At 36.0% G+C, this 14,190-nt stretch overlaps 1 protein-coding gene across 7 annotated transcripts in view; it reads left to right on the top strand.

The window, feature by feature from the left end:
• LOC117399457 (uncharacterized protein C8orf34 homolog) overlaps window positions 1-14,190 on the top strand; it is a 142,718-nt gene that overhangs the window by 54,410 nt on the left and 74,118 nt on the right. For all 7 annotated transcript variants that reach the window (XM_059022238.1, XM_033998622.3, XM_059022235.1 and 4 more), the window contains exon 7: window positions 3,535-3,701. In XM_059022238.1, the coding sequence (XP_058878221.1) occupies window positions 3,535-3,701 (167 nt within the window). The remainder of the gene's footprint in view (window positions 1-3,534; window positions 3,702-14,190) is intronic.

Here is a 14,190-nt window from a genome sequence, read left to right as displayed (position 1 = left end):
AATTGCTACTCGTGGTGGAAGGACCAGCATGGTACTTGTTTTGGTGAAGGGATTTTGTGCTTGTGATTTGTTTTTGTTTAAACTTTTATTTTGCTCTGTGAGCAGTGTTTTTGTAAAAGTGTTTTTGTTTATTTTAATTTAATAAATATGTGCCCAGCGCTTCAACTCGCAGTACTTGTGTGAATGTCAATGTCCTGGTCTGGGGACGTCACCATTTGGCCGTCCTGCCACAGTAATGTTAATATTCATTAGCAAATATGTCATTAAAATGCACACACTGCCTGTATTACCCTACATATTGTGGGCAATAATAGTTGCTTTTTGTTAATTGGGCTGCATTTTTTCTTCAGCCCTCATTTGAGTAGAGGGCTAATCGTAAAAACAGGTATATATTTTGATCATTCTTTTTCAGAATGGTAATTGGATATTCTTTATTCAGCAAATGTGGAAAATTGTTAATTATACAGAAAATAAAAAGCTGGGAATGCTTGAAATGCTAAATGAGTCATCATGCTGACATTTTACAACAATTAAAAAGGCACCTGATTTATACCTAAAAAGGGAAAGCATGCATCAGCACATGTCTAATCCCTCATTAATGGAAGTCACCTCCAGCTACATAAATTAGCATAATCGTACCCAGCTTCTTCTGCTTGTTACTCACTGTAAAGTAATGCTCCTGAGTTTAACTCTCCAGTGCAACGAAGATAGAACCTACTGTTATGATAGTCAAGCTTCATAATCAGACTTAAAACCTCACTGGGGCAGCATGTTCCATTAAGATCCCCAAATGCCTCCTAAATGTATTTTAACACTGCAGCTGCAGCTTGCAAAGTAAAATAATTGCATCCATAAAATATTTTGTTCTGCACATATTTTTAGTCTGTGTGTTTAAGGGGGTTTGGACAGGATCAACACATCTGCCAATGCAAATTAAAGAAAAAGATGAACTAATTCATTGAGGCAGTCATCTGACAGCTATGCAGAATATCTAATTAGTCGTTTATCTCTGCGTTCCCTACTGATATAGGTATGTAATAAACATATTGCTCGAGTTTCCTCTGCAGTGACGTAATGCCTTTGGGTTCATGGTCATGACTACACTCTTGTGTACTCTATTGACACACAGTCATTGTTTATTTATATTTTTTCCTCACATTATGCCCTTAATGGACACAAGTCACTACCAGCACATTTCTCTTGCTTAGAAAAAAATAGCATTTACCCGAGTCTGAGTCAAACAACGCTGACAGCATAGCCTGGTTCTGTTAGAAGTGTTGCTGTAATTGGGATAGAATGGCCCAGGCAGAGGTTAGACTCCTTGCTTATAAGCCAACAAAACCAGTTAATGTTGCGTTAGGTGTTCTGGTCCACAGAGACGGACTGTGAACTTAGGACCATAAGCTTTTCCACCTAATGTTCCGTGTATTGTTAAGGACAGGCAGTTACAGAGTCTGAACTGTTTCCTTTACCTCCTTTCCAGTCTCATTGCAACGCTGCCTTTTTTTCAACACTTAACCCCTAAATACAAAATACAATCTCGTTTTCTCTCTTTAACACTCCCTATAAAACATTTCTGCAAGTAAAATACACTCTTGGTGTTTCATTCAGGTGATGTGTAGAAAAGATCCATAATATGTGAGAATGAAATCCAAATCTAAACCAGCAGATAATATATTGCACTGTAAAAGAAAAATAGAAAAAAAGCAAACATTCTTTACATTTCAAGTAGATTTCCATAGCTGTTCTTTGCGACCATGCAGATTGGTGGAGATGTAGATTGTACTGTATTTGTAACAGAACAAATTAAGTCAGTCATGTGAAGAGGATATTTCATTTGAAGTATGTCTATGTTTCTGTGCCCACCCCTCCCTCTCTGCTGACCTCAGTGATGCTAGATTGGGTATAATGAATTCCAAAGATGTATTGAAAACACAGTGCTTCGTAGACTGGCATATATTGTAGCCAGGAGCACAGCAGTCAGTTTCAATACTCTGATGTGTCTGCAGAAAAACAAAACTGTCCAAAAAACCTGCAATTTATCAGTTTTGAAATATTCAACAGCAATATATATATATATATATATATATATATATATATATATATATATAATTTTAAATATCTCCATTTAAATTGGCACTCGCTTTACAGAAATGTATGTGTGTTTAGAGATCATAAAGACTATTAAAGCCTTAACAGTATACAACTTGTAATGTCAGAATTTTTTATGTGAATTTGTTCGAGGTTCTGTACAAACACTTTGGATACAAATGATATATAAAAGTAAAAATAGTATGAAAAACTGAGACTTAAATTTGTTATCGTCCTTCCCAGATCTTCTGTTCTCTGCAATCTTAATTCTAGCACTCTATTTTGATATACAGCAGAGTGAGACACAACATCACATTGCAAAAAATAAATAAATAAATAAAAGAAACGTATTTGCATCATTGTCAGTCACACTGTATTTCTGTTATTCTATCTGTGCAGTGTTATGACACATGATTCTAATTTTGTTGTCCAGCCCCTGCATATGTTTTTTTTTTACAGCTTAAAATGTTAGTTGTGTATTTATTATCATTTATTTCTTAGCAGTCACGCTTATCCAGGGCGACTTACAATTGTTACAAGATATCACATTATTTTTACTTACAATTACCCATTTATACAGCTGGGTTTTTACTGGAGCAATCGAGGTAAAGTACCTTGCTCAAGGGTACAGCAGCAGTGTCCCCCAGCTGGGATTGAACCCATGACTCTCTGGTCAAGAGTCCAGCGCCCTAACCACTACTCTACCCTGCTGCCCCTTTGCTATTTAGTATTACATTATTCTGCTAGAGAAGTTATGATTCAGAAAAAGCAAACAACGATACATTTTACAAGTTACCAAATGGGTAAAAATTTGCTACAGAAAATTATCAAGGGGATGCTGGGAATTGGAATGTTTGTGCAAATTAACTGCTGCTGATTCTTCAAGAAAATACAGTGCAGTGTCATTAGCTGGTAAATGAGCAGCATGCTATTTAAAACTACAAATATGTTCTAAACTCTATCTCAGAAAATTGTTCTCATCAGTTATATTAAAGCGTCAGTGCCCTACAACCATGTTGTGTGTTAGTATACTAAAGGTATAGTCTTGCATAGTTTAGTGTACTCCACTCCTGTAATAGAAATCACACCTTTATTTATAATATACTGTTTGAGGGCATTGTAGTTCTTATTTTCTGAGGAAACATAAACCACAACATCCCAAAAACCAAGATGCTATTTTTGTATTTTTGGTTTACCATAGTAAAAGCATAGAACAGTATAATACACCAAGGTAAGCACCATAAAACCTAGAGAATTTACCAGGGTAAACTTGTATAAGGGATATTTCAACTGGCTATGATGTGTTGTATTCAGTATGCATTTAACACTTATTACAAAGCTTTTGTCTTGGAAGCGAGATGTGCAAACCCTGTACTGTGTCGTGGTGTGTCAGGAGCTGCTTTGACTGGGCTGTGGCTAACACCTCTCTAAATCAATTTGCAGCTTGAAGATGGAGCCAAAGAGCAAAGGTCTGAAGCAGCAGCAGCAGCACCACAAGAAGCTGCTGGCAGCAATGCTGTCCCAGGACTCCTTCGACTCGCTCCCCAGCTTTGCATCCTCCGTGCCCGAGGAGGAGATTGACGACGAGGACGACGCCATGGAACTACTGGGTAACAAACACATGTCAAGTATATTTACAGAGAGCTGCTGGGTATTTTGTCCCTAAGATATTTTAGTGTCCTGATTTTTCAGGCTTTTTTTCAGAATGAATGACCATAGGAAATTCAAATTACATTACATTTTGAAAGTGTACATGGTAACGTTTATTTAGGCAATAGAACCCTGATTTATAGGGGATTGTCATCTAGCAGCGCACCCCGTCTGGAAGGTAAGAGCTACCAAAGAGACAAGGTCAGTTACTAATGTAATGCCCAAATAATCACGGTTTTATTGCGATTAGAAACTGGTACAATTTAAATTGTTACCTTTTGAATGTTTCACTTTCCTTGCATTTCGCTTTGTATCTGAAATTGGAAGTTCTGTCTGGAAGCCGCCTTCTGCTCTTCACAGCCCATTAGCTAGCCCTTCCATACTGCTGGGAACCTTATATAGAAGCCTACAGAGCACCTGTTGGAACTCTATCAACAATGCACACATCATTGTCACACTGTACCATATTTTAGAGATTTGAAGCTGAACATCTGTGTATGTTTTTTTGTTTGAGAATCATTGAGAACATTACAGTCAAAACCACAGAAGACCTACAGGGAAATCAACTCAAGTGTTCCTCATTATGAACACGAGATCTTAGTTATACAAGTCACTAGTTTGGGTTGATTGAATCGCAGGGTTTGCATCCCGTTTCTCATGGGTAGATACTGTTAACTTACATAGATGATAGTTACTTAATGCAAGGGAAATATGGACATATAAAAAGTCACTGTTTAACAGCTGTAAATCTTCGCCTCTGTTTCTGGCACTATATTTGCTCTAAAAAAACTGGGCATTGCACAGATACTGTGGGTTATCAAGTCACACTTGATTATGAATATCACTGCTTCTCTCTGCCATGTTGATTTAAACGTTTAGGTGACAACAGAAAATGTCTATGTAATGTTTTTTTTTTTTGCAAGAGGGGCAGGGGGATGAAATGAAACAGTGGCAAGAAATGCTAAAGTGGATAACATTTTAATTTCAACACATAAAGCACAACTTCTCTGAGTATGGAACTCAAGTCATCCGATAGCACCCAGCAACTTTACTGCATGTACTGCAGTCAAAGTCATTGCTTAAACTCCATGTCATGTATAAATCCAGATATGTGGTTTTAAATAAATGAAGTCCTGATAGGATGAGCATTTCCAGGTTAATTTAATAATGCAACATTTGATCATCAAGTACACAGGCAATACACATGTATATTGAGGGTCAGCTGCTGCTCCTATGCTAATTTATGTATCAGAGATTTTTTATTGAATTCAATGTTTTTTTCTGTTTTAATGGAAATATGTCCACAAGAAATTCATATTATGTAAATGTTAGAAAAGAAAAAAAAAAATTTGACTTCACGAGAAACGTGACCAGTTACGCCAGCAACATACTGCAATAGCTTTTGTTTTTTTGCCAAAATGAAACTAAATTTACAAAGAAAAACATAAATCATAGTTAAGGAAAATTCATGCATAAATAAGGTGAACGAAACTTCACATGTAAATTATGATGAATCGAAAAATGCTAACTTTGGGAACCAAACGAAAGGAGCAAAGAAAATAAAAACAACATGTACTGCAATTGATCATGGAAAGCTAAAAAAATAAAAATACCTAGATGTGAAGGACAACGATATGTTACATATGGTTCCAGAAGCTTTCCCCCACTCTCCCTTTCTTTGTTTATATATGTATATCCACTCTGTACACATTTAATGTAATTCTAACTGTAAACAGTCTGCTAATATATAATTCCTGATATCCAATCTGCATTTAGAAGCAGCGCTTCCCATAGTGCATTTGGATTTGGGAGCCACTGGTTTTAAAGTAAACTCTAGCAGCAGTGCCCATCCCTAAGGATTATGTCATTTAAAAATTAAATGAAAGAAATTCCCTTTGGTATCATTCCTTTGTATAACTTTATGACTTCATTTCATATTCATAGCACTCTTTTATTGTTCCCAGCTCCGATATGCAGCAAGCACACACTACAGTATATTACAGAAATTGAGCAGACATATAAGGCTTGACAAATCAGGAGCACTGCTAGTTACACATGGCAGTTTTTCAAAGAATGTTATCATGTGAAACTGACAATATAAATGCCATATAAATGCAGTAAATTTGTTGCTGAAACAAAATGGTCAGCTCCACTGGCTAAGGTAGTAGAGAGTATCCCACATGCACATAACAGGGCGTAGTTAAAGACTCTCATTGCAAAGCGCCATGAGCTGTTCCAGTTTCAAGGGTGAGATTCAGTAGAAGCAACATTCTTATATTTTTCCACACTGACCACTTATAATTAAGGTTATGAAAACCTGGAATGGGGGAAACGGTTAAGCATAATCTTAAATTTTGCTTTGTAAATGAGGCAGTTATAGATCGATTTAATTATTATTTGTTTATTTAGCAGACGCCTTTATCCAAGGCAACTTACAGAGACTAGGGTGTGTGAACTATGCATCAGCTGCAGAGTCACAATTACGTCTCACCCGAAAGACGGAGCACAAGGAGGTTAAGTGACTTGCTCAGGGTCACACAATGAGTCAGTGGCTGAGGTGGGATTTGAACCAGGGACCTCCTGGTTACAAGCCCATTTCTTTAACCACTGGACCACACAACCATCTTGACAGACTGTCAAACGGTTGTTAGTTACCTTTATATGCAATATCTTGAAAGGTGGACGGAGAACTGTGGCAATGTGCCCCGCCCCTGTGTGCATATTATGTGTTGTATGTTGCGTGCGTGTGTTAATGTTGGTGTATAGATTGGTACACGGGATATAAACGGGTCTGTGTTTCACGTGTGATTTAAAAAGGTAGATTTGTATTTAGGCACGAGGAGGGCACAAATCACTTCACGTGCATTTAAAGTATAGTATGTGAGCACGGGGTTGCACAGAATTAATTCACGTGCTGGGATTCAAGTGAATAATTAATTAGTAATTGAATCCCAGCACAACAGTATATATAGATGCACATTTCTTCCACTCGGGGTTGGGTGTTCGGTGAGTGGAGAACGGGAGAGAGAGAAGGAGAAAGAAAAGCAAAATAAAACGTAAAGTGTTTGTTCTCACCGTGTTTGTTTGTCTCCGTGCACCGTTTGTTAAGTGTTAGTTCGTTTTGTTTGTCTTTTTGTTTTGGCTCGAGTGCCGTGTCCTGTGTTTGTTTTGTCTGTTCTGTTTATTAAATGCTGAGCGAAACCATTCGCTCAGCTCCACCAAACCACAAGTCTCTGTCTGTTTATTTCCTGCTTCTGGTCTGATGCCACCCACTCCGTCCGTCTTTGTGACAAGAACCCTCTCAAGAAAGCGTCTAATACTCCAAAGCCAGCTTACCTCTATACATTTTTTTTTTTCATTTAGGAAAAAATAAGAAAGGGATAAAGAAATTGGTTCTAGAACTTTGCAGTCCAGTGGAGAGTTCAATGCAGTACTGTAAATAGTACTAACGCTCCATCAAGATGCTCTTCATTTATCTTACTGATTGTTATGTTACATACCGAGACTGGGGATTTATCATATGAAAAATGGAAGGCTGCACCTATTAAATCATGCTTATACACATTGTGATGGATATCCTGCTATTCCAAATGGCTCTTAATGTGTCAGATTTTTGACTAACCCCCCTGAGGGCAGCACTAAGGGATTCTGGAATTCTTCTGTGTGTATACACTATGTATCATACCTTCAGGAAAAGCTAAGCATTTTGACTTTAAAATTTACTTTAAAAATCCCTGCAGGCATTCCAAATTCTGTGATACAAATAACATCTGAATAAAAAATTATTATATATCAATTTGAAAAAACACAGCCATTTATTTTGTCACACAATGACATCTGTTTTGAAGGAACTGCAGTATGTGCAGTGTGTCTGGCAAAGTTTGAATATATTAAACTGATAAGGTGCACATTTAAACATGTTTATCATCATGATCCATTGTCTAATGACAGCATTCGATGGATGAAACCATTTAAAGAAACATATTCTATGCCTGGCAGAGTTGATTTATTGCTAAATAGTCTTTACAACATGTGTCAGTGGTACCAGGCCCACTTGCATCAATTCTTTTTTTTCTTTTTTAAACATCTTATTTATGTAGCTGAAGGCAAATATAAAATGTTTTGCAATCACATGCTTACCAAACAATAAGCACATTGGTGGGGGTAGTCTAACACCATTTTGTTATTTTTTCTGACATAATTTTAAAGAAAATATTCTGCTGCTTTCTACAAGGTATTGTAGACGATGTACAAGAGCATGCTACTGGTTGCATTACTGTATATGGAAGTGTAAATGATTGCAAAGGCCGTCGGGCAAAACGGCAGGAAATCAGGCGGCCGTTGAACTAGCAGTGCTATTAAGTACTTTTATTAAACAAAATGAAGCAAGACAAGCGATTTTTAAGAAATAAACAACAACGATTACCATGTGGCTGCTTTTCGACAAAACCCACTAATGCTGTTTACTAACCTCCATCCTCCACAAGACTGAGCACGAAGGCTGGTTGCAGTCTTTTATATCCACCTGCCTTGCAGGGGAATCAGCTTTAATGAATTGATTGGCAGTTGCCCTAATCAGGACCAGGTGAGCCTAATAAGCAGGGGATCAGTCAACTCCAGTTAGTTAGGGATACAAAATATTGAATTATATACACACGCAATGCAGTACAAAACACCAAACCAATATACACACTATTTAGATGTTTCATGTGCCGGGACTTCATCCTGTCACAGGGAGCTAGGTGGGAGGTAAGGTGTTTGTTGTGTATTTAGTCATTACAAATGCAAAGACCTTCATACAGTTTAAAAGATTTTCAAATATAAAGCCTGTTTACATATACTGCACTATCAGTTGTCTTTATTTAGTGACACACTTGAATTTATCCCAGAACTTTATCAGTGCTTGTTATATTTTATATGCAAACGCAGTACATTATGATGCAATATAATTTAAAAACATACTGTATTGACAGTAAAACACTACTGTGTAAAACACTCATAGATCCACACAAGGAGCAGTTGATCAGTTACATTTATTTTTATTTTTATTTGTATTAAAGTAATATATAGGGTGATGCGATAGAAGGTGCTTCTCATGCATTTTCTTGCCATACAATACAAAGCATTTGAATGATCTGATTTGTACTAAAGTGGCATCTTGTTTTGGGACTACATGTTAAATGGCATTCAGGTATAACTCAGGATTAAGCATCTTTGTGAACAAACCATGGTAAAATAAATATTGTAGAATGGAGATAATGAACATTCAAGTGTTGTATTCCAAAAAGGAGGTTTTCAATAGTGTTCATTTTGGAAAGACCAAACATTTTAGCATGCTGTACATCACTAGAGATTAGGGTGAGTTAACCAATCAAAACTCTCAATTATCAAATCAGCTTGGTGATATTTGTGGCTCTGTAGGCTTTGCTTTACCATGTACTGTACTGGGGGACTGTAAGATGACTATGCACCCCTGGGGTTCAGTTATGCCTTGTCTTTATAGTAAATTAGTAAGTACAGGTAATAACTGCATTTAGAACAGAATCACTATTTCAGTATTTATCCAAAAGGAATATGAGAGATCTGGATGAAAAACTTTAGTTAATATTCTGTTTTTTTTAATGTATCCATGTGTTTTAATTGTAGTCTGCAGCATGTTTAATATACCAATTAATTAGGCTAGAATCAAATTGTCTTAATGAGCATAATCTAAAAGTTTCATGGTCATATGAGAAATGTTGGCTGAGCAGAAGCTTTGTTAATAGGACCCTGAGGGAGATTAAGGGGTCCCTTGTTCTCATATACTGGGTCAGCTGCCAGAATCTTTCAGGTATAACTGGGATATTTATATGAGATATGGTTTCAGGTTCCGCAGCCCCCACACAGTCTTTCTCTTACTGATCTGTACTTAATTATGTACTGTATTACAGTTTATGTGTTGTCTGTTTAGTTTTGGCAAGTGAAATTTTCAGAATACTGTTGTTCTGTATTTGCTTGTGATTGTAAGTCGCCCTGGATAAGGGCGTCTGCTAAGAAATAAATAATAATAATAAAATACTACTTCTGTACCAACAAAACCAATACAGTACATCTATGGAAGCTTACTTATTTTAAAACACCTAAAGTCCTTTAGGTGTTTTAACACTGTATAACACAATTTAAGGGGAAGTGGAACATACATGCCTAGGTCACTTGGAGGCAGGTTTATACAACTCAGTTTATCCTAAAAATGAATTCTCCACTATTATGAAGCCTGTGACAGGCGTCTGCCGTGTAAATGCGTGCATTTGCTGATGAGTGACAGGCAGGAGATCGAAACAGAGGTTATAGTTGTTAGGCCCCACTGGCGAACACGTTTTATTTACATAAACACAGACTACAGCTCACATGACAGTACCAACAATAGTAGCGCACGGAGTACACACATGGGAATGTATGAAAACTACAATAAAACACTGTACAAAAAAACGGCATGCACTACACTACTAATACATGAAGGTCCCGCTTGCACACCTCGCTATACATTATGGGGATCTACCATCCCTGAACTAATCTTTACTCTTCTAAACAAACCCCGAGTCCGGCTACTCACCTGGCCATCGGCAGTTTAATTTTTATCTTTCAGCCCAGATCGTGGTTTACCCTCACAGCGATTGGAGGCGTTCAGCAAGCTGTTTCGCTCGCTTTGTCCGTGTGGCATGGACAATGTTCAGGCCTTTGGCTTTGCAGCAACCCTATGGTAAATAAACTGGACCTTTTCATACCTGATGTCCTGCTGGAACACACCTACCTGCTGATTAGATTCCACAGCAGGCAGGCAGGCAGGCTCTCCCATGAGCATCAGGTATTTCATTAATTAATTACAACAATTACACTATTTACAATATACAAAAAAATCTTCATGTGCAAGGCTCCTGCCCTGCCACAAAGCCATATTCAAATTGTCAGGTCATTCCAACAAGGCATTCCCAAGCAGTCATATAAACAAACACCCACCCAAACAAGAAAACCTATTAAACAATGTTTTAAACTTGAAGAGCTGACAGGGTAGAATTTGTAGTGAGCCAGCAGTTCTTGAGTAAACTTGACTTTCAGGAATGTTGATAGCACCCTCTTGTGGTAAAGGGTAAAATGGCAGTATCACAACATTGTGACCACCCATCAGATTCCACAGTGCTTATATATTGACATACAGACACTGTTGGTCTCAATTGGAATGGCTCGGGGGCTATAGAATATAAATATATAGCAATTTCATGAGACACTTCTTTGAATAATCTCAAAACTGGTTAATCTGTTTAAATATAAATGATAAAAACAGTATAACGTTGAGCATCAGTGGCTGATAAAACCCCTGAAACATTAGCAACAAGCCGTGCTCTCTGTGTTGCTCAGTATAGGGTTAGCTTGTGGTCCTTAAGACTAGAGCATCACATCCTGCTGTTAGAAAAAAAAAAAAGGCTATTGACTTTCTTCAAAAAAAAAAATTTGGAGTTAAGAATCTTACTTATTTTACCGGACACTTTTTGTTTTACCTTGAATTAAGTTCATATTACAGTGAATCTATTCTGATGGTTGCATTGTGGAGTAAGGAGGGGTAACCATAAAACAAAGTACATGCTAACAGTATGTTAAAATAATTATATATATATATATATATATATATATATATATATATATATATATAAACTTAGTAGCAGTAGCCTATTGGCACAATTTTAGCACAGCACATTAACAAATCTGTTGTGTGTTATGAGGTAATGTTAATGGAAACATTTATCAAACAATTACATTTAACCAACCTCAGAGAAAAAAAAGAAAGTAGAACACTGTAGTTACATCAGTTGTAAACCCGGGGGGACCACAATTAGGTAAACAAAATTGTAATAATATAATTCTGAAATCTTAGAAAGTTGTTGTAAATACCCTTTTTAATGGATTGGGACTTATGATGCGTGACATAAGAAATATTAGCTCTTCCTTAATTGCCATTACATGACAAAAACTGGCATGGCACAAAGTTTTTTTGTAAAACCTTGTCAAAATAAAAAAGGACAGGTGGATTCATTTATAAAAAATAGTGCTACTATTATAGCATGCTACATTCATTTTATGTTGTAATTATTGATATTGATATTGACAGTATTGACAGTGACCCCCAACAGCAATTAGCTGGAAATGAACATGTGCTGAAATCAAACAATTAACCGATAGATAAAATACTTTATTGTCGCATATTATTGCCAGTCCACAAGTTGAAGGTGTTCTAACAATGCCCTGTCAGTCATTACTCTGATGTGTTAACGCAAATACATACATATAATTGTTCTGATGTTATTGCATGACTTTCTTACAAGTTTACCTTTTAATACGATGACTGAGAAAAAAGTGTAATTGCCATGAGTGACAATGAGAATGTCACCCTGAATAGAAGAATGTAATTATGTTAATGAGGCAGCTGCATATAAGCCCATTTCTACTACTTCCCACCAAGTCCCTTGGACATGTCATGGTTGATTTTGACAGTGTTGTTGACAGGTTTAATGGGATCTTTCGGGAGTGTATCATTACCTCATCCTAAGTATCTTAGTCACATAGTCTTATGCTGTCTCTTACTGAAGCAATACTTTTACACTTTTTATTGCATCTTCATGCCTTTACTTCAAAGTAAAGGATTGTTTCATGCAATATACCCTTACAATATACAGTAGCTGTTTGGAAAACAGTATTTGATTTGTTTTTTTATATACTTGGTTTATATGTACAGTAAAACTCAAATTCAGTTATCATTCTGCCTTATCTCATTAAATCATAAATGATAACACATGTTCAACTATGGCCAAAAATTTGCTCTCACCTTATAGAATGAACTAATTCTGCTTCATAAAGTCGAATAAAACCTGCTGAATAATGTTACGTTAATGTGAAAAATGTGACATTTCAAAATCTAACATGAAATACTGTATGTACTACTATTATGGCTTCTGGTAGACTTTTGCAATATAATTTTGTAGTTTCTTTGATTACATGATGTTAAATTATATTTATTTATTTATTTATTTATTTATTTATTTATTTAAATGCCTCAATCCTAAAATTCAAGGTGATGCAAAACTTTTGACCATAGCTGTATACAAACACACAGTTTTTATACTTAATCAAACATTATACAAATACAGCCAGCTAGTTCATTAATTGGTAAGTACTGCAAATGAACCATGAATCAAAGCTACATTATCTCTAACATGCCTTAGACTGCTCCAGTCACTTTGAACTAGCAGAGCGATTAAGCACAATAAGCTTTAAAATTAAGACATCCATAAAACTGTGTTCATAAAAGTGTTACCAACAAAACCAAGGGGATGCATATAGCAGAGTTGAAATAATTAGTTATCACTTCATTGACAGGGCATTAAAGAGATTAGTATGTCATATAATTGTGTTCCTTAATCAAGCAGTTTGCCAGTACATTTGACACTGCCACGTTTAATTCTCATTTAAATGAATCTTCAAAATGACAGCATACATTTTAAGCAACAACAATAATAATAATAATAATAATAATAATAATAATAATAATAATAATAATAATAATAATAATAATTGTATGACAAATGTACTGAGGTAATAGTGTAGGGCTACATAAATGGTTAACTTGTCAGGATATAAATTACCAATTCTTTTTGAATACACCATCCTGATGACCTACTGTTACATGGCCATGCTCATAATAAGCAATTGATTACTATGGGATTCAAACCCAAAATGATATACACATCATTGACAGAGCTGAGATTCACACGCTCGCGTATAAAAGCTGTCCATATTAAAACATAGCAATGTGTAATAAAAGCATAGTGAAAACATGGTTAAGCTCAGGTAAACCTTGTAAAGCCTGTGTAGGAATGGTAAAGTGTGTGTGTATAATTGAGGTTAATTGAAGTTGTGTTTTATTTCCACCAGAGGGCAATGTAACAATAGTGTGTTTTCAACGTTCGGCTTTCAGGGGTTGTTCATGAGATTAATTTACTACTTTTTTAAACACACTGTAAATTGAATGGTTTTACATGTTTTACTCATAACATAACACCGATTATTATGCAATCTAAATGGCAGATTTTGCCATTCAAACCGAAGATTACATAACATTTCATTTAACTATTACTACTACTACTACTAATAATAATAATACAAGGGCTTGTAATGGTGCAGTATTTGTTTAATGAGGGCATCTGCCCAAGAACATCAAGAGGCACAGTTAGCATGTACTAAAACAGCAAGCCAAATTAAAATAAAATTGGCATCTCTGTATTATGCATTGTACTTTATAAAGCTGCAGACTCCCTCATGTCTCCTTTTCCAATGCTGTTACAGTTTGTAAAATCTCTTGACAAAAATTAACAAGATGGAGTCATTCCTATTTATTTACAGTGAGTTTATATATATATA

Source organism: Acipenser ruthenus, chromosome 4 (genome assembly GCF_902713425.1).
Source record: "Acipenser ruthenus chromosome 4, fAciRut3.2 maternal haplotype, whole genome shotgun sequence".
Taxonomy (NCBI): Eukaryota; Metazoa; Chordata; class Actinopteri; order Acipenseriformes; family Acipenseridae; genus Acipenser; species Acipenser ruthenus.
Note: the sequence above shows the minus strand (reverse complement) of the source record. Positions and strands in the feature narration are given on the sequence as shown.